Below are 25,750 nucleotides of genomic sequence, written 5' to 3'. Positions count from 1 at the left end.
AAAGGTTCTTTGGGTCCTGGGTATGATCTCATAGCTCAAATGAGGGAGTGAGACTTATTCTTTAGTCATAAATATTTTTATATTTATATTTTTATATCTGTATACTTATATACAAAATATAGAAACAGAGAATTGTCCAAAAAAGGAAGGGATCAATTCTTGGGATGTAAATTACAACAGGTTTTAGAGGAACAGGGTACCAAAAAAAAAAGAAACACAGAGAAAGAGCCCCCCCCCCCCCAATGTCTTTATAAAATTCTCCTTCAGTCCCTGGCTAATTTCTAAGTTTCATAAATTAGGGCCTACTCTGGAGCTGTAGAAGACATCAGCTGCTGGAATATTGATAGCTGAGCAAATATTCTAAAAGTGCACGGCAGAGACATTGAGGATTGGACCCACACAGAGACCTGATGAACACATGGCCTTTGTGTTTAAACATTTGCATTTCTGTTTAAACATTCAGTAAGGCCATTTGCAGGGATTAGGGAGAAGGTCCTAAGATAAAGGATGAAATTAAAATAAACCCACTGTAACTTTAAAAACAAGCATGACAGAATGAGAGAGGATACACTACCTGCCTGAACAAAACTCAAAATCTGCTGAGGAAGATAACATAATCTAACCCCTCTGTAGCATCTTATCTGCAATGTGTGGTATGTGAAACAAAGTTTCTTAACATGGTAATAAGCAGAAAAACTGACCTGCAATCAAAAGTTAAAACAGTCAATAGAAGCAGATCTTTAGATAATCCAGATATGCTAGTAGAGATTTCAAAATAACTGATACATATGTTAAAGAAAACAGAGGAAATAATGGACAAAACATACACAAAAAGATTATTTGAACAGATATTAGGAATCAAATGTGTGGTTTTTTTAAAATTTTTTTTTACATTTATTTATTTTTGAGAGACAGAGACAGAGCATGAGCAGGGGAGGGACAGAGAGAGAGGGAGACACAGATTCCAAAGCAGGCTCCAGGCTCTGAGCTGTCAGCACAGAGCCTGACGTGGGGCTCAAACCCACGAACCATGAGATCATGACCTGAGCCGAAGTCGGATGCTTAACCGACTGAACCACCCAGGTGCCACTCAAATGTGTGTTTTAGATAGCAAAATATAGGATTTGTAATGAAGAGCTCATTATGTGAGCTCTTAAAAATGGATTAAATGTGTTCAATAAGAGATTCAATGAAGCAGAAGTCAAGATAATTTAACTCAATGGTCTATAGACACCACCAAAATGTAAATGCATAGAAAAAAGAAAAAAAAATGTAGTTTTAATTTAAAAAAATGAAATAGGGCATAAAAGAGAGATGGAACACAGTGGAAAGGCGTAACACATGGGGTGCCTGGGTGGCTCAGTCGGTTGAGTGTCCAACTCTGATTTCAGCTCAGGTCATGATCTCGCAGTTTTATGAGTTCCAACCCCACATCTGGCTCTGGTGGGCAGCGCAGAGACTAGTTGAGACTCTCTCTCTTCTCTCTGTGCCCCTTCCCCACTCATGCTGTCTCTGTCTCTCTCAAAATAAATACATACATACACACATACATACATAAATGTATAACACTTATGTTCTTGGAGACCCGGAAGGAAAGGAGAGAATAAGGATGGAACAGAACCTTTAAGGTGTCTGCGCTCAGTAACAGATCTTCAAACTGCATGAATAAAAACTGACAGAACTGGAAGGATAAATAGATTCACAGGTACAGCTGATTATTTTAACACTCCTTCCATAACCAATAAAACAAGTAGACACAATGTCAGTAAGGGTATAGAAGACTTGAACCACAGTAAAACAACTTGACTTAATTGGCCTTCTACCACGACCAGCTGTTTTTTAGCATACATGGAACATTCACTAAGCTAGAGCATATTCTGGACCGTAAAACGTGTCTCAATAAATTTAAAAGGAGTAAAATCTAACCGACTATGTTTGCCATCTGCCACAGAAATAAATTAGAAATCATAAGACATGTTTATGTAATTACCCACTTAGACATAATATATCATTGATTTGCTAATGTGTTGAAATTGTGTATGTGTGTTTATGCAGGATGTTGGTATATAGTTTTCTGTTCTTGTATTGTCTTTGCCTTTGATTTTGCCACCAGGGTAATGTTGGTCTCATAAAATGAGTTTAGAAATGTTTTCTCCCCATCTCTCTTTTGCAATAGATTTTGTCTAGAATTGGTTTAATTTCTTCGATTAATACTTGATAGAATTCACTGGCAAAATAATCCGAGTTTGGAGTCTCTTCATTGGAAGTTTATAAAATATAAATTTAATGTCTTTATTAGAAATAAGCTTATTTGGGGCACCTGGGTGGCTCAGTCAGTTAAACGTCTGACTCTTAATTTCAACTGAGGTCATGATCTCGTGGTTCATGAGCTTGAGCTCTGTGCTGGGCTCTGCACGCTGACAGCATGGAGCCTACTTCGAATTCTCTCACCTTGTGTCTCTGCCCCTCCCCTGCTCATGCTCACTCTCTCTCTTAAAAAAAAAAAAAGAAATTTAGTGTGTGTGTGTGTGTGTGTGTGAGAGAGAGAGAAAGAGAGAATCTCAGGAGATGTAGAGAAAGCATTTGGCAAAAATGGACACCCTGTCAAAAAAAAAAAAACTTCTTAGCAGACCAATCTAGTCTTATTTAATCTAATAAAAGGGTATCTATGAAAACCTACAGCTAACATTTTACTTAATGGTAAAAGACTGAATGTTTGACCTCTAAGATCAGGAACAAGACAGGTATGTCTTCTCTCACCATTCCAATTCAACACGCTATTGGAGCTAGTTAATGCAAAGTGACAGGTAAAAGAAAGAAAAAGAGTGCTAATTGAAAGGGGGAGAGAATGAAACGTTTTTCTTTTTAAAAAGATAACACAATTGATGATACAGAAAATCCTAAAGAATTTTTTATTTTATTTTTTTTTACTTTCTTCAGCACCGTATTTTCTTTTTTAATTTAAATTCAAGTTAGTTAACATATGGTTTAGTATTGATTTCAGTAGTAGAATTTAGTGATTCGTCACTTACATACAACACCCAGTGCTAATGCCAATAAGTGTCCTCCTTAATGCCCTTAATGCCCATTTAGCCCATACCCACCAACTTCCCCTCCAGCAACCCTGTTTGTTCTCTGTATTTAAGAATCTCTTATAGTTTGCCTCCCTCTCTGTTTTTCCTTCCTTTCCCTATGTTCATCTGTTTTGTTTCTTAAATTACACATATGAGTGAAATCAAATGATACTTGACTTACTCTGACTGACTTATTTGTCTTAGTGTAATACACACTAGTCCCATCCACATTGTTGCAAATGGCAAGATTTGATTCTTTTTGGTCACCGAGTAATATTCCATTGTATATATAAACCACATCTTCTTTATCCCTTCATAAGTCGATGGACATTTGGGCTCTTTCCATACTTTGGCTATTGTTGATAGTGCTGCTATAAACATTGGGGTGCATGTGCCCCTTCAAATCAGCATTTTTGTATCCTTTGGATAAATACCTAGTAGTGCAATTGCTGGGTGGTAGGGTAGTTCTATTTTTAACTTTTTGAGGAACTTCTGTACTGTTTTCCAGAGTGGCTGCACCAGCTTTTTATCTTGATGAAGCTCCAATAGTTCATTTTTGCTTTTGTTTCCCTTGCCTCCTATGAGATCTTTAAAAAATGGTAGTGGAACTAAGTTTGCCATATCACAAGATACAAGGTCACTATGCAAAAAATAGGTCTGTTTCCTTGTGCTAATAAAGAGGAATTAGAATCTGAAATGAAAAATCAGTGTAGTATACAACATCAAAAAGCAGGAAATACTCTGTAACAAACAAAATATGTGCTAAAGTTGTGCACTCAAAACATTACCAAACAAAATTAAAGAAGATCTAGTTAAATAGAAAAGTTTACTGTATTTATGGACTCAGTATTATTAAAATGTCAATTCTCCCAAAGTTACTCTTTAGCAGCTCTTCTCTACCAGACTTCTGGGTGAGAATTAAACCTCAGTGCCCTAAGGCCTCCATGATATATAATGAATTAACATTTCTTCTATGTATGTGGAATTGTAGTAGTCATACCAATCTTGAAGGAAATGAGTATCGATGTTAATAAGCTATTTTAAAAATTTATATAAAAATTCAAAAACCTAAAATAAAACTATTTTGAAAAAGAAGAATGTTAGAGAACTTTATACTGCCTAATTTCTATATTTACTATAAGGCTTTATTTAGTAAGGAAGAGAGTGAAGTATTGGCATAAAGTTTGACTGAAAGATCAATGGAACAGAATAGAGAGTCCCAAAATAGACTCCCACACATGTGGTCCCTTGGTTTTCAGCAAAGGTGCCTGTCCTGAATCACTATATTGTATACGTGTAACTAATATTACACCGTATGTTAGCTAACTGGAATTTAAATAAAAACTTTTTAAAAAAATAAATAAAAATCTATTAGCTATTCCCCACCTCCATCCACTACCAACATGGACAATAAACTTGAACAGGTACTTTTTAGAAGAGGGTATCCATTTGACCAGTACACCTATGAAAATATGTTTTAATAGAATTACTCATGAAAGAATACAAATTGAAATTACAATGGTTACCTCTATAGACTGGCACAATAGTATGAATTAAAAAGACTTACAGTACCAAGTATTGGAGAGGCTGTGGAACAACTCCCATACATTGCTCCTGAGAGTGTGAAATGGCACAATCATTCTGAAAAACTGGCAGGTTTTTTGGGGGGGGGATTTGTTTTGTTTTTTGAGAGAGAGAGAGAGAGAGAGAGAGCAAACAAGTAGGGGAGAGGGGCAGAGGGAAAAAGCGAATCTTAAGCAGGCTCCACGCTCAGTTCAGAGCCCCTGAGGAGGCTTGATACCATGACCCCGGGATCATGACCTGAGCTGAAATCAAGAGTCAGACGATCAACCGATTGAGCCACCCAGGCGCCCCAAAAGTTTGGCAGTTTCTAATAAAATTAAACATACAGCTACTCTGTAATCTAACAATCTCACTCCTGAATATCTTTCCAAGGAAAATGAATTTCCACTGAAAGACTTCATTCAGAATAGCTCCCAAATAGAAACAACCCCAAATATATACTAGTAGAAAAAATTAATAAACAACTTGTGATTTATTCATACTCCTCAGCAATAAAAAAGAACAAACTATAGTTACATGCAGTCACATGGATGAATCTCAAAAACATGCTGAATTTAAAAAGCTAGGCACAAAAGAAGGCTATAGGGTTCTTTTTATATGAAGTTCAAGAACAGGCAAAACTGATCTATTGGCTATAATCTATGTGGGTTTGCTGATTTGAAAGGGCCATGAGGAGCTTTCCGGTGTATGGAAGGGTTCTCTTATCTTGATCTTGATGGCAGCTTTATTGGTTTTTATATACGTAAAGATCATCAAGCTATATTCTTAAGATTTGCACATGTACTGTTTGTAATTATACCTCAATAAAAGCATGCATAGCAAACAGTGTTGTTGTTCTTTTTAAAGGGTTCCTATGTTTCTTGAAAGGTGACTGAGGATAAGAAAGTGAAGCGAGTGGCTAGGTCTCAGAACCAATAAATCTCTCCTCTCCTTCCATCCACATCCTGAGTAGTATATACTCCAAGTTCTGTTTGGACTATGCTTTTTTCTTTGGACTTCTTAATTGTTTCATGACAAGTAAGGTAGAGATTGTTTACCCTTATTTTTTTTTTTTTTATGTTTTTCTTATTTTTGATTACTAGGGGCTCACCATCTCATTGTAGGCTCTACTGATGGCTCAAATGACACTATATATGTTGTCCAGGATACTTTGACTACCGTCCTTGGGCTTCACTTCTTTTGTTTGTTTGTTTGTTTGTTTGTTTTAGCTGTTAGGAAACTTTTGTTTGTCTAGAATGGAGATTTGTGCATGATTTTAGTGAGTGGATATTTATACAGATTTTCTGACTTGAAGAATGTTCTTTGGGCAGGATTGTAAAGACATGAATTCAGTTGTGGGAAAATCTACTTGGAGAGGATGTGTGATTTTTTTTTAAGTCTGTTTATTTATTTTGAGAGAGAGAGAGAAAGCATGAGTCGGGGGATCAGCAGAGAGAGAGAGAGAGAGAAAGAGAGAGAGAATCCCAAGCAGGCTCCATGCTGTCAGTGCAGAGCCTGACGGGGAGCTTGAGTTCAGGAACCATGAGATCATGACCTGAGCCAAAACCAAGAGTCAGTTGCTTGACTAACTGGGCCACCCAGACACCCAGATGTGTGATTTTTTTAGATGGTTTAAGTATAATGGTGAAGTAAAAATTTGTTCATGGAATTTCTGCAGCACATGGGAAACCAAGTTCCAGGCATGGGTCCCAGATGACAAAAACTTATGCGAAGACCCAGAGTTCTATTCCTCCAAATATAACTTAATGAATGTCCACCCTAAATAAATAGGAGACCCAGTGCTCTGGAATGAATTGGTCTTATCCATAGCTATGGGCTATTGAGGAAAAAGGAACAAGGTAGCTTTCTTATTCAATAAAGGAAAGCAAGTTAGCAATCAAAAATCAAGTTCCCTGGGACAGGCAGAAATAAGACAAGGGTCCATATTAAAGGGAATGCCTACAGTAAAGGTCAGAATAGAAGGTTAAGGGAGCAGAGGCACCAGGTAAACAGAAAGGGAGCGCTTTATAGCGTGGCTTTACATTCTCTCTGCAGAGCTCTTACTTGCCTTGCTAGATCAGTTTCTGCATCTGAACTTTTCTCTGTTTCACAGTGAAATAACTCATTACATGACTTGAGAAAGAAAAATTTGACAAAACCAAAATGTAAGCAAGGGAGTGTTATTCAGGAAGCAAAAGCAAAAGAGAAAGTTGGTGTGAAAAAGACAGCTCTCTTTCACAGAACAGTTCCTGGCACTTTGCATTTGTCTTACTTTGAAACTTGCTAAGATTATCCAGAGAAAGAGAAATTTGGCTTTGGCCATTTGCAGTGACTAAGCCAAGATCCTTGGTGATCTTGGAGTCAGGGTCTGATCCCAGTAAGCTGACAGAGAGCTGTGGTTGGAGTCCATTCTCAGTACCTACTGTGAACTGAGCTTTCTTTTGATGCTTCCTTAATGGAGAAGGGAGAAAAAACCTCTCGCTCAGTATCCTGGCCTTTTAGACTTGTGTGATTTTTCTTGTCCTCTCCATTCCCTTATCCCAAGTCATGGAGCAACAGAAACACATGGCAATTACCAAAGTCCCTTTACTGGGAAGCAGAATCAAATGATTATTAAGTCTTTGGTGTCTGACAGGGCTGGGTTCACATCCCAGCTTCACCACTTGCAAGATACACTCTATAGTTTAACTCCTCTGTACTCACATGTATAAATCAAGGGTTAAATACTTCATGGGGTTCTTGCAAGAATTATGTGAGAACATGTTCAAAACATTTGGACATAGTCAATGCTTAATAAATGAAGGCAGCCAGTCTGGCGATCGTAGAGATAGTGGTGGGATTGATGATGGCGATGCTTTCTCTAAGCTCCTCACCTCTATTCATTTGTGTTCTCTGACATAGAACTTAGTATCGTGTAATTGAAGTACATGGTAATTGAAAGTAATGAATACTGGGGTGCCTGGGTGGCTCAGTTGGTTAAGCGTCTGACTTCGGCTCACGTCATGATCTCACCCTTCGTGGGTTCGAGCCCCACGATGGGCCCTATGCTGACAGCTCAGAGCCTGGAACCTGCTTCAAATTCTGTGTCTCCCTCTCTCTCTGCCCCTCCTCCACTCACACTCTGTCTCTCTCTGAAAAATAAATAAACATTAAAATTAAAAAAAGAGAAAGCAATGAATATTACACTTTCTGTATGTCTTTTAAGGAGTCTGTAAGATTTCTAAACATTAGTCTTAATTGTGTTTGTGTCTCTGTGTAAGAAACAATGGATATCTCCCTTTTTGTAAAGAGAATTAGATACCTCCAAGACATAAAGTTACGTATCAGTGTGTACCTGCTTTGCAGTTTTGATGCCATAGTTTCTTTCCTTTCAGACCATATGCTTTTCGAGAAAATGTACATGCATTATATGACAGTGCAGTATATCACTCTGTGTAAAGTATTGTGATACAAGGAAGAAAGACAGTAAGTAGAGGCGGAGGTAGAGAGGATAATTTGAATTACAGAATATGAATCTGAGTATATATTTTTTTAATTTTTTTTAATGTTTATGTATTTTTGAGACAGAGAGAGACAGAGCATGAACGGGGGAGGGTCAGAGAGAGAGGGAGACACAGAATCTGAAACAGGCTCCACGCTCTGAGCTGTCAGCACAGAGCCTGACGTGGGGCTCGAACTCACGGACCGCGAGATCATGACCCCAGCCGAAGTCGGACGCTTAACCGACTGAGCCACCCAGGCGCCCCAAGTCTGAGTATATTTTTGCAGTAAGTGAGTGAGTTTATTTGGTTATCAAAGAGCTACATGGTGAAAACCAAAAAAGTATTTTCGTGGGTCTTGACTCACACCCAGTGGTGGTGGTTCTCTCTACGGCCATAAGCCTGATTTTGAGTTAACATTATGAACTTGTCACCAGTTTACTCCTCTCCCCTTCTTAAAACTTAAAAAAAAAAAAATTGTAACTAGATTGAAAAATACTATGAACTAAAATGCTTTGGTAGTGGGTGGTAGTGGACTTTTAATTCATTTTGGTGATGCTTGTTGACTGTCTTGGAGTATGTAAATATTGTAGATGCATCGAGAGGCAGCATGATGTTGCCTATTGAACTAGTTCTGAGACCCTGTGACTCAAACTGCCCTGCACCCCATGTTTCCTGTGTGTTCAAAATATGGCAATTCTTAGCTCATTTTTCATCTTGTCTGGCATTCTACGTTTATTCTTGCAGGTTCTCCATACACGAACACTATGACAGCTTCATGAGATACAGCCTAGGTGTCATTAGGCTGATTTGAAAGTCTTCCTAGAGGTATCCAAAAGGCATTTTTATGGGCCATTTCATCAGTTGAGGTTTTCCTAAGTCCCAAATTCTTTCATGTTACCAGTCTAGTTATGCTTCTCCCTGGCAATCTGTTTTGGCCACTGAACGAAGCCTTTCCAATGCTATCTTCTTCAGCCTCTGGCTTAATGGGGCTTGTAGCTGTTTGATTTTCACCACATCTCCATGTTCAGCTTGTCGGGTCCTTTAAATATCTTGGCCTTGATAATCATGTTGGGCTACAAGTCAAAAAGTGTGTCCCTGCTGCTACTCAGTATTTGAAGAGTTGGCTCCTGAGCTACCACTGTCTTACCTGTTTGGGCCTAGTCTATGCCTTGGATAACCCATTAACCTTGTTAACATCTGGACCAGTTTTTGCTCAGTATTTCGGTGTAAGACAGTGTAAGATTTACTACTGCTTTTTAGGTGATGGTTTAGTGGAAAGATACAGATTTAGGACTGGGTGGAAATACCAATAACTCTATGAATTTGTCTACATTTCTGAACTTCACAGAGAGCCTTAGTTTATTTATCTAAAAGAAAAAAATAATCCCAACTTCTTGCAGTAATTCTGAGAATTAAGTGAAATAGCACAAGATGCCAACTGTTTAGGCTGTAGCAAATCTTGGGCATAGAGTAATGGGCATAGAGTAATGCCCAAGAGATGACAGTTTCTTACCCTTTTTTCTGGCTTCTGATCTGCGCTGCTGTCTCTGGGCATCTGCTGTAGTCTCATCTTCCTTCCTTCACTCCATTCCCGCTCTCAATGTTGAAAACCCACAGGGCTCCTCACAGCATTGATCCGCCCCCTCTGATTGTTCACCCAGGGCCTGTAAGTGTGTTGAACTCCATGGCTCTCCTTGGTGTGGTGTCTGTTCCAGGTCTCCAGTGGGTTTAACTGAAAGCAAGCCTCTTATTGGGGATTTCATTCACAATATAACTCTTCTCTTTAGGATTCTGTGTACTGCCATTGCCTCATTCTCACTCGGTCTGTGCAGTACTCCCTAACTTAGGTATTTCCATTTGTTGTCTTAAGTCATCCAGAGTGTGGATCTTCAGAACATATAAGCAGAAGCATATAGATGAGGAACACTTCTAATATGTATACAAAATAGGGCATTGCTTATCACCCTGTTATTTTTATGCCATAAAATAATATTGTGGTCAAATAAATAAAAATTTGGAAAACATTCAATCTCACAGAGTAATCAAAAGACATAGAATCATAAAATATCTCCTATTTAATTAGGAGAGAAAAATTTATATAGTACTCAGTGCTAGTGACTATGCAATTAGTGATACTCTCATAAATATGTGGGGACATTATAAATCAGCACATACCTTAAGCAAAGCAGTTTATAGTGAGATATTTAGGGATCTAGTTTCCACCTATGTTTTTCCTCTCATATATGCATATGCATTATGAATCACAGTACTGATACCCTAATATGGTCCAAGGAAATAATCTTAAAGGAATTATCCAAAGTATATAAAAAGGTACACAAATTTCAAAATTCATTGTGGTATTGTTTATTATATTTTTTTCATTTAAAGCTTGCTACTTTTGAGGAAGGCCCTGGCCCAGTGAAACATATGAGAAAAACGTTAAAGACACTGTAGTCAGAATCTGGCATTTTTATGACTTCTTACTAGACTTACATTACTCCATGACCTACTGCATTTATAATAGAATATACATATATACGTATATATAGGTATACATATATATCTATATATATACACATATATATCACGTTAGCAGATAGGCATATATATATATATATATATATATATATATATATATATGTATGTATATGTATATGTAAACATCCTAGATCTCCAACAACAGAAGAGTAGACATAGGCAAGTAAATTGTGGTATACTCCTAAAATGAAATACCGTGGGATAATTAAAAGAATAAACTGCAGCCACATGTATTACATTTAAAAAATTTCACATTTATAATATTGAACCGAAAAAGCAAGTTGCAGAGAGACATATTGTATGATATGATAGAAAGTTTCAAAATACATAAAATTTTTTTATTATATACTTATACGTAACTTTATAATAGTATTTTAAAAATTTAGCTGGTGTACCTAGCAACAATAATGGTTGCCTCTAGGGAGAGGAAAGAAAGTGATTAAGGAGGTCATACAAGGGCTGAAACTATATTTATAATGTTTAATAGATACATAAGTATTCATCATATAATTCTGTATACCTTTCTGTATGATTGAAATATTTCATAATTTCACAATAGAAGGATCCATTGACTAACTTGAGATCTCAGACTTTTTGAAACATTATCATCCTGTTTTTCAGAATAGCTGATAAATAACAAATAAAATGGATAAGTATCTGGAAAAAAGTGGATTTCTCTTCTCTGGTTTATAGTTTAGATCTGGGAGTATGATGCAAAGTGTTTGAATCCTTTAAAGAAGATAGTAAATATTAATTTTAATATCAATATTTTTAAAATTAGCTTAGGGACTCCTGGATGGCTCAGTGGGTTAAGCATCCGACTTCAGCTCAGGTCATGATCTCATGGCTCATGGGTTCGAGCCCCGCATTGGCCTCTGTGCTGACAGTTCAGAGCCTAGAGCCTGCTTCAGATTCTGTGTCTCCCTCTCTCTCTGCCTTTTCCTTGCTTGCTCTGTTTCTGTCTCTCTCTCTCTCAAAAATAAATAAACATTAAAAAATTAAAATAAAATAAAATTAGCTTACAGTTTATGTTTATAAACCTCAGTGTTCACTTTCTTTTAAAGATTTTATTTTATTTTTTTGAGTAATCTCAAAACCCAACATGGGCCTTGAACTTACAGCCCCAAGATCAAAAGTCACATGCTCCACCCAACTGAGCCAGCCAGGCACCCTTTCGTGTTCATTTTTTAAGAAAACAAAATTCATCCTTTTCATTTTTTTTTTCAGGAAACCTTAATTGTTCTTTTCCTTTTTGTGTGTGTTAAATCATAAAACAGTAAACACTTTGGTTTCTAGATAAATTAGGGCATGTTGTTTACATTTGTCTTTTAAGAATTATAGTAATTTTGAATTTTTTTTTTAACGTTTATTTACTTTTGAGACAGAGAGAGACAGAGCATGAACGGGGGGCGGTCAGAGAGAGAGGGAGACACAGAATCTGAAACAGGCTCCAGGCTCTGAGCCGTCAGCACAGAGCCCGACGCAGGGCTCGAACTCACAGACCGCGAGCTCGTGACCTGAGCCGAAGTCAGACACTTAGCCGACTGAGCCACCCAGGCGCCCCAAGAATTATAGTAATTTTGGAAGGGGCTTTTTAAAATTTATTTCTGTGGAAAAAATCCTTCTCTGTTTAATTAAAATTTTGAATATTGTTTATCTGTTTTTTAGGTAAAAGCGCTTGGATGTTAAACATCTGGGCTTTGTGAATTTTAGTTTAATGTTACAGCTGTATAACTCAGGGTGACGAAGCTAATATTTAAGATGTTGCCACCAGGTGCTATTAATCCAAGATTATTGAATGCCGAGGCTATCACGATGGAGAAAACCTTAAAGAAATCTCTAACTGAAAAATAAGTTGTCATTTTTGTTGGAATTTCATTGTAATCCATTAACATGATTTACGCTCTTGTATTTCAGGGAAAAGTGGCCCAGACAGCATGTATGTCAGCTTGCAAGCATTTGGCCACATCCTTGATGCAGCTGTTGCTGGAAGCCGAAGTAAGACAGCTCACCTTGGGAGCGTTGCAGCAGTTCAACTTGGATGTCAGAGAATGTGAACGTAAGATAGTGAACCACCCTTCACTTGTTTGTTTCACCTGTGTACTCACGTCTGTGAAAACCAAGAAGTTTAAGTCTGTGGGGTCTTTGTTCCCGATGGAGTCGACAAATACGGGAGACAACTTGAAGGATGTGTAGAAATGGCCTATCATCAAGCTGATTTGAGCACCCAGAGTGCCTAGGCCCACATGTAGGACAGAGATCTCTGGCCACAAACGAATTTGCAATCTAGAGTGGGGGATAAGGCAGACGTGCGTTTTATAGGCACCAAAGAAAACCTGATTAGTCTGAAGACTTCGGAAGAATGCAGTTCCCAGTCACTTTTTTTTATGTTATATTTTAAGGCTATTTTTACATCTTACCTGCAAACTCTTCTTACTCTAAAGAACAAATGCGTGTGCATTTGGGAATCAGAAATGCTTTCTATTGCAGGTAAAAATAGAAAATGTTAGAGTGGTTTAAAAACATAGGTTTTATTTTTCTCGAGGCAGTGAGTTGCTGTGTTGATTTAGTTGCTCAGTGATGTCATCAAGGACTCAAGTTTTATTTATTTATTTATTTATTTATTTATTTATTTATTTATTTATTTATTTTTGAGTATAGTTGACACACAATGTTATATTCGCTTTAGGTGTATCACATAGTGATTCAGCTTCTATATACCTTATGCTGTTTTCACCACAAGTGCAGCTGCCATCTGTCTCCATAAAAGGCTATTACAATATTATTGACTGTGTTCCCTATGCTGTGCCTTTTATTCCCATGACTTATTCATTCCTTAACTGGAAGCCTGCATTTCTCACTCTCCTTTACCCATTTTGCCCATCCCTCCATCCCTCCTCCCTCTGGCAACCAGCCGTTTGTTCTCTGTGTTTATAGGTCTGATTCTACTGTTTGTGTGTTTATTCATTTGTTTTGGTTTTTAGATTCCACATGTGAGTGAAATCATGTGGTATTTAGGGGACCCAGGCTCTTTTGTTCCCTCTCCTCTGCCACACTTAGAGTGTGGAATTTTCCTCCTCATGCATATTATTCCTTCTCATATATGTATTGTATTATAGTCAGGAGAGATTCACATCCCCTCAAAAAAACCCCAAAATGCCATATGACCCAGTGAGTCCACTTCTGAGTATTTACCCAAAGAAAACAAAAACACTAATTTGAAAAGATACACACAGCCCTATGTTTATTGCAGCATTATTTACAATAGTCAAAATATGGAAGCACCCTCAGTATCCATAGATAGATGTATGGATAAAGAAGATGTGGTATATATCTACAATGGAATTGTACTGAATTCAGCCATAAAAAAGAATGAAATCTTTCCATTTATGACAACACAGATAGAAATAGAGAGTATTAAGCTAAGAGAAAAAGATACCGTATGTTCACTTAAATGTGGAATCTGAACAATAAAACAAATTAAAAAAAAAAGAAATAGACTCATAAATACAGAAAACAAACTGGTGGTTGCCAGAGGGAGGGTGGGGGATGGATAAATAGGTGATAGGGATTAAGAGGTACAAAATTCTAGTTATGAAATAGGGAAAGTCACAGAGGTGAAAATTAGAGCTTAGGGAGGATAGTCAATAATATTGTAATACCTCTGTATGGTGGCATGGTAACTACACTTGTGGTGAGCATTTTGCATTGCATGTAACTGTCAAACCACTATGTCGTGCCATCGAGACTAATATAATATTGTATGTCAGCTATAGTTCAATAAAAAAAAGAAGAGGAGATTCACGTTCAAGACAGGGAAAAGAGCCCAGTGTCACTTATTCCTTTTATTAAGATAATTGAAACCTTTTCAGGAGACTCCTAACAGACTACTTTGTTGTATCTCATTGGTCATCATACAGTTGTACGGTCACCTCCGGCTCTAAGGGAGGCCAGAGACTGAGTATCTGGAAAAGTGATAGAGGACCATTGTAATTGGGACAGTTGGTTCATCATGAATCATCCCCTTGGAGTTGAACACAAAATTAGTTCTGGTTAGGAAGAAGAAGGAAGAAATAAAGAGCGTTCTGGTGTTCATTGTGCTGTCAGCAAGAAATGAAAGTGAACAAAAATGATATGATGACTTGAAATTTTTTTTTGATTCTAAGAAAATTAAAATAATGGAAAATACTAAAAATCTGCTAATACTTCTTCCCCATCTTTTTATTTTTACTGCCTGTTGGTTTCCCTCACTTGACTCTTTGTGGCTAGAAATTAAGGTTTTATTGGCTATGCTGTTTTTAATTAATTACTTATTAGAGGCTTCCAGTTTCAGTCACCACAGAGTAACAGGTTTCAAAGCTACCTTTCTGCTATCAATAACTGTAAAACTGGATAAACTGTATAAAGCAGTTTATTTCACGCATTGGATAGCAGACAGCACAAAGCTGTGATCTTTCAGAAAGGGGAAATGCACAAGGTAAACTTGACATTCACTCTTGTTTTCTATCAGAGGGTACTATCCAAACAGCAGCACAGGAAAGTAGAGCCAAAATAAAAAGCAGTGTTTTACATCGAAAAAAACAAAACAAAACAAAATAAAAAACAGAGATCAGCATATAGGGCTGGCGAGGCAGCTGGGATTTGTGGGGGCAAGATACAAGAGAGCAAGGAGTTGTTTAGAGAAGTAACTCTAGAAGTCTGCATCGGAGAGCCCTTGAGCCCTTGGTCAAAACTAAATTGCCATGTGCAGGTTAAAATTCTGTGATTGGCAGAGAACAGCCTCTGAGGATCTGTGGGCTTAATAGGAATGCTAGAGGTCCCACAGTGCTATGAGACATTGGAATTCTGATCAGTCAGAGTTGAGAGACCAGCTAATTATCTTGTACATTAAGACCCCCAAAAGTTAGACCTTAAGAGTGCTCAAGTTCTAGAGTAAGAGCCAATCTTGATCCACCCTAACAAAGCCTAATTAAAAGAGGCCTGACAAGATAAAGGTAATCTACCAATAAAATAATTGCCTGCCAAAACACAACTCATCTGTCTTTGAAGGAAGAGGAACACAAAAAAATTCAGACTCTTAACCATATAGCATTGACAATTGCACAGCAAAAAGCTAAGATTGGACATGTAAAGAAACAGGAAAAAATGTGACCCATAAGAAGAAAAGACAGGCAATAGAAATAGACCCACTGATAACAGAAATGTTGAAAATAGCAGACAGAGCCTTTAAAAAACTGAATATAAACATATTCAATACTTTAATTTACAAAATTTTATATTTTGCAGAAAGAAAAACTTATTTTTGAGGAATTTTTTTGGGGAAAAAGAAAAGTAGAAAAAGAAAATAAAAGTCACCATGATCTCTTCATTCAGATATAAGTACAATTCCAGGGATTATATTCAGAAATGATAATATCCAGCAGCCACAGAACTTTTTCTAGAAATAGTCCACCAGATTCCATGCATCTACTTAGCCAAAATTGTTTTACATGCCTCTGTTTTAACCAATTAGTTACTTGGAGGATGAAAACATAATGATTGGCTAGACGAATCAAGATTGGTTTTTGCTATTTAGTATGAAGTCATCCATTTCTGAGTTTTGAGAAAAGAGTAGAACTTCACTCTCTCTATATAGAGTAGGAGTAGGCAACCAGCCAATGTCATTGGTTCAGCAACTAAGTCTGATGAATGACTGGGAAGGACTACATGACTGCATTTTGTCAGAACTAAAAGATAAAGAGGAATGGAGGTGATAAAGCTAAAATATAGGAGCCTTGAGGAAGAGGAGTGATGGTCTAGGAGAAGCACAGGGGAGGAAGGAAGATGCCTATGTTATGGCCTGATTCTGAAGTACATTGTTTGTCAAAGAAGGAGCATCTTCTACCTGAGGGAAGTAGAGGCAAATTGGTTTCCTTAGCAGAGAGCTAGTTTTCCATTAAGACTAAGAGGTGGAGAGATCACTTTATATACAGTATAATATTGTATTTATGAATGAAAGGGTGGAAACAGAGTTTGTTATCCATGCAAAAGTGGTTCCAGAGAGCCAGTACGGTATCTGAATAGCCATTTGATATATTGGTAATAGCCTTTCACACTTAGGAATCAGCTTGAAGCCAGCATTTGTAGGGCATGACAGTACCTCCAATAACCATATTACCACTGAAATTTTTTTTGTCCATATATTGTGGAACCACTAAGTTTCATTGATTTAAGAAGTTTTAATGTTTCATTTCTGATTGTCAGTAATTTGTCTGTCAAGAAACTTTCCACGGACATTTATTTTACTTTAAAAGAAAGAATTCTATTCTATGTCTTTTGCTATACCATCCCCCTAATTCTTTTTTTCTTTAGATGCTCAGTGGTCTATAAAAAATCTTAAAGAAATGATACATAAAATTCAAGTAACTATACAGAGGCGTATAAAAGCAGCCCCAAATGACAAGATAATTAACACTTACATCTTTCTACCCAGTGGCGTGTGCATGCGGTATTTTCTCTATTGTCTGTGAGTCCTTGGAAGAACTGTATAGGTCCTGAAAGAAATCAAACTCTGGACAAGGCAGAAAGTGAATGTACCTTGAGTGTTTGACTCTGAGGCCTGGGCTGCCATTTTCTTAGGTCCCAAGTAAAAAGAGGAATTGTATGCATTGCATGAGCCTGAGATATTCAGCTAGTGTCGTGTAGTCATTAAGAACATAGATTTCAGAGTCAGCTCAACCAAATGCATTCAAGACACCACTTATATTTAGTGTGACCGTGTGTAAACTATTTAACCTCTCACAGCCCCATTTATGAAATAGGAGTAATAATAGTAACTAATATTACAGGAATGGGGTCAGATTTAAATAAGAGAATGCATGAAAGGGTTTATTTATTTCATGGCTGGCAAAACACTGTGCATTAAGTAGTGGCTTCTCCTGTTATCATTAGCAGTAGCAGCAGCCGCAGCCGCAGCAGTTAATAAATATCCAAACTCTCAGAAGGACTTTTGCAGGTCACTCAAATCTTTGTCTATAGTGTATGAATTAGGTAGGTTTGAAGATGCCCTTTTATTTGGGTTAAGAAATTCATTTTCGTTTTTGGTAGTTGTCTGTGAAACTTCTGTGGTTGTCCTGAAATGTCTGATCCAGAACCGATCATTTTCTGATTCTCAGGATGATGCTCCTGTGAGATATCAGTCAGTCAGCTCGGCCGTTTACTAGAAATAGTAACTATGCTTAGGGCACCATTATCTAATAGGAATGTTGTTACATAATTCTTCCTGACAGGACACTAAACCAAATACGTTTATTTTAATTTATTTTTTAATGTTTTATTTATTCTTGAGAGGGAGAGGGAGACAGAGCATGAGCAAGGGAGGGGCAGAGAGAGAGTGGGACAGAGAATCTGAAGCAGGCTCCAGGCTGTGAGCTGTCAGCACAGAGCCTGACGCGGGGCTCGAACTCCCAAGCGGTGAGATCATGACCTGAGCTGAAGTCGGATGCCCAACCGACCGAGCCACCCAGGCGCCCCTAAACCAAATACATTTAAAGTGGAGGCTATTAGGAATTCAGGAGGTATGAAGAAAATATTCCTTTCCCTTTCAAAACTGGCAGTGGATATTTCTACTTTGTCTGGATTTCATCTTATACCTCCATATGTTTGTATGTCTTCTATTTGGTTTTAGATGTTGGAGCACTGGATCCTGGCAGAGAAACTGGATTTGAAATACTAGCAAGTCTTAAGAGCCTACTACTTTACCTCCTTAACCAAACTTGGGCTCTATATCATACATGCACTTCTTAGTCAGTCTGGGTCTGGATTTGGAATTTCCTAAGCTTTCTCTTTGTGCCTTCTAAATAAAGAGGTCTAGGTTCATGGCCAAGCTCAACTACTTATTTACAGCATTAATTTAGTAATGTGTTCACTTATTCAACAAATACATATGGAGCCCCTTCTTTGTGCAGAGTACCATGCTGGAGGCTGGAGATAAAATGGGAAACAGTGGATTTTAAATAGGAGAGTGACTGATTAGATTTGTATTTGTATTATTTTTTACTTTACTTTACTTTACTTTATTTCATTTTATTTTATTCTATTTTATTTTACTTTACTTCTATTCTTTTCTTTTCTTTTCTTTCCTTTTCTTTTCTTTTCTTTTCTTTTCTTTTCTATTCTTTTCTTTTCTTTTCTATTCTTTTGGTTAGATTTATGTTTTTAAAAGGGACCCTGCAGTTTATCAGGAGCCTTCAAGACCAGTAATAGGTCTACGTCAGGATAGAGATGAGTCGAGAGCCTCAGCCTATTTCTGCACAATAATTCAAGCTATGGAAATGAATGGATCAACTCATTTAACCTCCCTGAGTCCATCAATAAACTAGAAATACTAATCCCTGCCCTATTTGTCTCACAGTATTGTTAGGAAGTGAAATGAGATAATATATATAAAATCATTTACAAACATCCATGGAAATTTTACATATTACGTAATCATTTCTTTACCCCTATACTTTTATGTGTGTTTTTTCCTTTTCTTTCTCACTTCCACTGTTATATGGTTTATGGTGTTAAATATTTTCAGTTTTTAGTTATCTACTCAGGTCCCTAAATTATTCAAAAGACTGGTATATTAAAAGTATGATATAATTAACCTAAATCTGGGGCACATTTGTTTGCAAAGAGATACAGCAGGAATTGAATCTTTTAAAATTTAGAAGAGTCCATTTCCCAGGATCCATCAGTCTTTTGCACAGAATAAACTGGGCCTTAGAACAAGAAGGTAAGAGAGGATGCACCTTGTCTTACTCTCAGTTCTTTGGTGGTTGAGTAAATCTGGCCTTGGTTTACTGTTTGGGGAAGGGCTCCAAAGTCTTCCACTTTGCCATTCTTACCATAATAACCCTCACCACTTTACAAGTCAGGAATCCAGTGTGGATCTGCCTAAACTTGTGATTTTGGAAAACAACTTCAGAATAAATTCATGACCTCACTGAGCCTACTGTGATAGAACATAATGGCAGAACACCATTTGTCACTTACCCTCCATAAGTCCCTGCTCTAACTGAAAGATCAGATAGCTTTCTGCATCTCTCTTTGCCCGTCCTGCCACCCCCTCTCTCAGAAATAAATAAACATTAAAAAGAATTAATTTTAGTAGTTCCTAAAAAGTTTTAACATTTTAGTATCTTTGTATATATTCACTAAAATAAATGGCTTCGAGTCCCCTTGTGGTATATAGACTCAGGTGTGTTTTAGCTAAAGGTAATCAGGCAAACCTTTATAGACTTGCTTAGGATTTTGCCACTGGGGCTTCAGAACTAAAGAATCTTCATAAAGTGGTCTCTGTGAACCTTAAATGCAAGGCCCAAACAACTGCCAGTTGGGATAAATGTACTCACTTGTTTTGATTCTCTGTACTATGTGAGTCCACCTATCCTTGACTTCCAATTCCATATAGTTCATTATCTACCTTCGGTCACTCACATATGAGTCTCTCTTAGGGCATTAGGCATTCCTTTACCTATCCCTTCTCGATGTGAGGGAGAGAGAACAGAGTCCTCAGGACCCTGGTGAGAAACATAAGGAAAGCATATGTGACAGATCCACACTGTATCATTCTTCCTTTGCAGCCTTTGAAGTTTATATTATGCGAACGCAATCCTGGCCCTTAAATAACATCTAAGCCAGTGTTAAACCCAAATCTGCATCAGCCGACCAACCAAACTGTTAAAATAACTGCTAGCCAGTACATTCAAGCAAGCCTCTCCAGCGAGATGCCCTATAGTAATTAATTTGTCAGTCAAGATTATGTTTAGTTGTCCTTGAATAAGTAATGCAAAATGCATATCCATACAGTTTTCCCTGTTTTTGCAGAGATTCCCTAGAACACTCTTACATTTCCGTCTGGATATAATTTTTTTCTTCTTTACCTTTATTTTGCATATCACCCTTTGAGCCCGTGTTTATTTAGATCTGAGTCACAGGACAAGATTCAATAAGGAGTGGGACATAGAGCAGGCTGCTATCTTCTCTGGCAAAGAGGATGCAATGGAAAGCCTTCTGGAGAAGGGGAGGGATCAAGGTTCCCCAATTTCTTGCAGTACTCTTGCATTTACCAAAGAAATATGGTGAGATTATGAAGACAGCTGGAATATCAGTACATAACTTGAAAGATCAATTTATGCACTTCATTTTCAACTCACTCAGCTATTCAGCTGCAGATAGAGGGGTACTGCAATAGAGCCTCACGATGGCTGTTTTCTTGGATGTTTGAGCTCCACGTTCTATCAGGGATCAGAGTTTGCCCCATTTTCTTGTTTGCCCAGTGTCGTTAAAAGATTTCACATGACTCATATTCTTCAATTTCTTTAACTTGATCGGTGACAGCACAGCTTTGTCCTCCAAAGCTTCACCCGCAGTGAGAACTTGTTCCCTGATGACTTAAGATAATACCTTAATTATGAACTTGGCTGCCACATTCCTCAGACTGTTGACTTCCTGGGAAACCATGGGAGGTCTCAGTGCCCTTTTCCCTGCCATAACCTGCTAACCAATTTCAAACAGTCTACTTTTTCTCCAAAGTCTTTGTTTGCCAGCTCGATCCCTAATAATCTGTCTTAATTAAGAATATGTTTATTTGCAAGAAACAGAAATCTCTTCAAACCAGTTCAAGAATAAAGGAAAGCTTATTTTAAATATATGCATTTCATAGAATCCAAGAAAAAGGCAAACAGTAAATCAGTTAAGTTAGGGATCCTATTTGCCCTGATTGTTCCTGTCTCCTTAGCACCTAGCACAGTGCCTGACATATGGTACTTGCTTAATATTTATTGAATGAATAAAAATGATTCAGTTAGCAACTGCTTCCATTTCTGGAGCTCTTCGTCAGCTCTGAGGATGGGAGGGAGTATAAGTAGGAAGTCGCTTGGATGGATGGCATAGCAAGACAGCCTGGGATATAGTTGGAATCCTAAGGAATATTCTTTTAGGAGGATGTACAACTGGCAAGGCAATGATTAGCAACTTTAGTGCACATATCCTACCACCAATTTCTATGGATTATAAAGCCATCCATCCATTGTTGTTGCCATCAACAATCAATTATCAATATATAAGCTGCGTAATACATAGTGATTAAAATTGTAGGTGATAGATTGGTCTTTGAAACCTGGATCTTCATTTTAGTGGTCTGGGTATGCTTAACTCCCTTAGTTTCTTTATTTGTAAAATGAAATTACAGTTGGTGTAAATCATAGACTTGTTTTGATGATTAAGTTATTACTCATAGTAAATGCTCAATAACTGTCCTCATTGTCACTGTTATCATTATCATTAGAAAGACTAGTAGGCTGGAAGTCAGGAAACTTGTATTATAACCTCACTGCTGCCACCAACTAGTTGTACGGTCTTGAAAATTCTTTAAACCTGTTTGGGCTTGAGGCTTCTCATTTATAAAATGAGAACGTTGGGCTACATGATTTCTAAATTTCTGTTCAGTTTAAAGATAACATTATTTATTGTGGGAGGAAAGATCGTGTGGATATTTTTATGTCCGTAGAGAGTTGTTGTAAGGATTAAATGAGATAATGCACGTGAAATGATTTACAGATCCTATATACATGACTGTTTGTAAGCATTAGTAAGTATTACATGTTTATTAGAGCTTTCATTATTAGTTATGTACAATGCCATGGTCCCCAGGGGACTTATACTCAGAGTATATGGAAGCAGAAAGCAGGCTTTGAGTGATTTCTGTCAGGGGCTCTTATAAATTCATTGACCCTTGGAATAGATCAATAATTGTTTCCTCAAAGACACTTTCTATATAATTCTTTAAGGCAGGATTGCTTCAGAGTCTGTTTTTTACTATTTACCTTTGGATAACATTGGCTTAGGAAGAAGTCAAGCTGTATAGTCCAGACCTGAAGCACTACAGTAAGCTGTGAAGATGTTAGTGTGGTGGGTCAAATCGGAATTGCAACAATGAAACATATTAGTTAAGCAGTCCTGAATTTCAGAAGACACTAAAGAGTATGAACACATCTCTTGGAGACTCGGTTATCGGGACATGAATACTGGTAGAAATAGATTTAAAGAAGAGAAGTTGGCTCTCTACAACATTAAATGAATCTTGGAAATGTTAAATCATTGTAACAAATGGCACCATTTCATAAAGGATTCTTGTGAAAAGTTTAGAATTTTCTTCCTTTCCAATTCAAATATATTTTTTATACTTTATCGAAAGGACACTTTTCAGATTGTATCTTAAGCATTTGGTACCTCTTCAAATCTTAAAAAGAGAGCCATCCTAAGAATATAAGGTTTGAGGAGTGACAAAAGGAGGAAATTTGAGCTTAGTTAAGTTTTAAATCTGATCTCTCTGGGTTATATTAAAATAACAGATGCTTCTTTTCATATGGCCTGTATAGTGCTTGAAGATGCAAATGTCCTATGGGTAGGCTATTGAAGGACATTTTGTGTGTTTCAGTATCATTAATTTCAGATCCCTTAGCTTCTATCTTGAGCCTCATCTTTATGAATTATAATTTTAAAACAAGCTTTTGCTTTCTGCTCTCTTTCATCTGAGAAACATTAAGGTAAGAAGATTAATGATAGACTTTGGGTTCATATGCAGAAAAATAAACTTGTTTTTTTATAATTTGCAGTGCTGTGCACATGTGAAAATCTAAGGGTAATTAGTCATTAATGCTTTTAATATGATGGAGACAATAACTCATTCCATGAAGCAAACTCCGTGGCTAATGAATTTTGTCTTTTGGTTGATTGACTGGTTAATGGAATCAGAAAAATATTTTCTATCGCTTCTTTACAGTAATGCTTTCATTCTCTACTGGAAGTATATAGGAATTTGAGTAGCCAGTCTTAACAGAGTGTATTTTTGTTTATTCATTTTATCATTTGTTTTCCCCTTTTCTCAGTTTCATTTTCTATTCCTATTTCTAATTCTCATTTTGATTCAGTATCTTTAGTGAAACTTACAGATTTGCAGGGGAAGATTCATTAAGTTGGCAATCGTGTATATATACATATACACACACACACACACGCGCGCGCGCGTACACACACACACACACACACACACACACACACACACACACAGTAATCAAGAGTTCATTCTCTACATTCTTTGTTTTCTCTGCAACACCTGGAACACTGTAGATATTTTATACAAGGAGTCAGATTTAAAACTCAAGTATTTGGGTTGAAAATAGAGGCCATAGTCTGGAATCATTTTCTCAGGTACACAGCTCCCAATCAACGTATTGTGCAAAAGTTTCTTTGGGAACTTACGGATTATATGGCTTTGTCCCTCCCCCACTCCCAGATCCCTACCAGTTCTTCTTAATGCAGGATTGAGCTTGGGTTTTCAGATCTAAAATAATGTGGGAAGAGCACACACTGCAAATATCTTCCTTCTATCCAAAATAGGCAGTACAAAAGCCATGCTTTGTTTGCTGTTGTTTTCCCACGACTATAATGCTTGTCATGCTAGGTGCTATGCTATTATGATGCGCCTTTCTGCTATGGAGTACCCAAACAGAAGTCTTCCCTGCCATTAAAATGGCAATATCACTTCTCTTTGACTGTGGATGATGGGCCCTGTACCTTCTGAGAGGACTCTTGTCAGACATGGGTCAGTGAGTAGTGCCCACTCAGCAGTTATTCTGGCTTATGGGCTGAAGTTCCTTGAATTCCAGAAGAGAAGGAAGTCATTGTCTCTCTGAGCCCATTGCCAGACACCTGGTCATTTGATAGTAGGTGCTGCCAACCTGAGCAGCGAGGGCAGGCGACCTGCTCTTCCTCACCATGGCCTCAGATACCATACTTGTCAAGCAAATGGAGATGGATCCTTCTGCTCTAACCTTGTTATACATCACTGTCAAGCTCTGCTATTGGCTTCCAGAGATTGGCCAACACAGACAAAGTACTTTTTCTGGTAGCAAATGTTACCTTGGGTTGTTTGTGGGGCATAACAGTGATGAGGGAATACAAAAGACCTGCCACATGAGGGATCATAATTTTGAATTAAGGTTCTCTTTCTGTGGCAAACTCTCCCATACCCTAGGTTCTGTCTGACTGTTTGGAAAATGTGGTACTTATCCCATCTCTAAATAAGGACGGTGACTGATTCCTCTTTGAAATTGGTTTGAGTTTTCTTCCTGATTTTATTTCAAGGGATATTTTGGGGGGTGTGGGGATGGTGGCCAAGAGATTTACCTTGAACAGCTGGTAGTTTCCAAAAGGCTCTTTTCCTGCTGCATGGCTTTGGAAAGGAGAATACCAGATTTTTTTGTTGAAGTGATATTCCAAACTTAGTGCTCCTTCCCTCTTTCTCTACATTTTCCATTTTAGCTGTTTCAGATTTTAGTCCTTATTTTTTTCTCAACTTTAAGACCTTAAACACTTTGGAAGTTTCAGGGACCAGAAAGATTAAGAAATGCCATTTCAAAGAAGGAAAATAATAAAATTATATTGTGGTTATTACTCTTTTCCTGTCACTTGACCCTGGTTCTGGACTTGGTAAAACAGGTTTTCTTACAGTAAAACGAGTATATCATAGCAATTTCTTACTCTCCAAAGCCTTTTTACTGTTGCTTCATTAGAAAGTTAGACAATTATTTAAAACGTTCACGAATCCCTGTGATTTGCTTCAAAACACCCAGAAGCATTTCTAGGCAGAAATGAGCCAGTAGAAATAGTAGCTCATCTTAATTATTGCAAACCCAAGACCTCACCATTAGCCCCAGACCAGCGTATGGCCATCTCTTTCTGTTCTATCAGCTAGCTCCAAAGAGCACCTCAGCTAAAAGCTATTTTATTTCTTTAGCATTGCTGCCTCCTTCCCTTAAGCCGTTTGTGCATCCCTTTTACTCACATGGGCCCAAATCTTAATGCTTGCAGTAAGCCGGAATCTGTCGAGAATATCTGATGCATTCACTGCTCCTGCTTGTCACCAAGTGTTTACACTGGGGCATTTTATACATTACATATTTTCTTTGGCCCTCACTTCATGTCTTTGGGGCTGAGGCCAGTAAACTGTTGGCTTTAATTGGGCCGTTTTATAGGGTGTAAACCAGGAAGGCGTATTAAATG

The 25,750-nt window shown here is 37.6% G+C and overlaps 1 protein-coding gene across 6 annotated transcripts in view; it reads left to right on the top strand.

Annotated features, from left to right (window-relative positions):
* EXOC6B (exocyst complex component 6B) overlaps window positions 1–25,750 on the top strand; it is a 613,936-nt gene that overhangs the window by 420,604 nt on the left and 167,582 nt on the right. For all 6 annotated transcript variants that reach the window (XM_053890818.1, XM_053890816.1, XM_019441650.2 and 3 more), the window contains exon 19: window positions 12,575–12,716. In XM_053890818.1, the coding sequence (XP_053746793.1) occupies window positions 12,575–12,716 (142 nt within the window). The remainder of the gene's footprint in view (window positions 1–12,574; window positions 12,717–25,750) is intronic.

This window comes from Panthera pardus, unplaced genomic scaffold, assembly GCF_024362965.1.
Source record: "Panthera pardus isolate Hobbes unplaced genomic scaffold, ASM2436296v1 HiC_scaffold_25, whole genome shotgun sequence".
Taxonomy (NCBI): domain Eukaryota; kingdom Metazoa; phylum Chordata; class Mammalia; order Carnivora; family Felidae; genus Panthera; species Panthera pardus.
The sequence above is the reverse complement of the archived record's forward strand: the minus strand, read 5'-3'. Positions and strand labels throughout refer to the sequence as shown.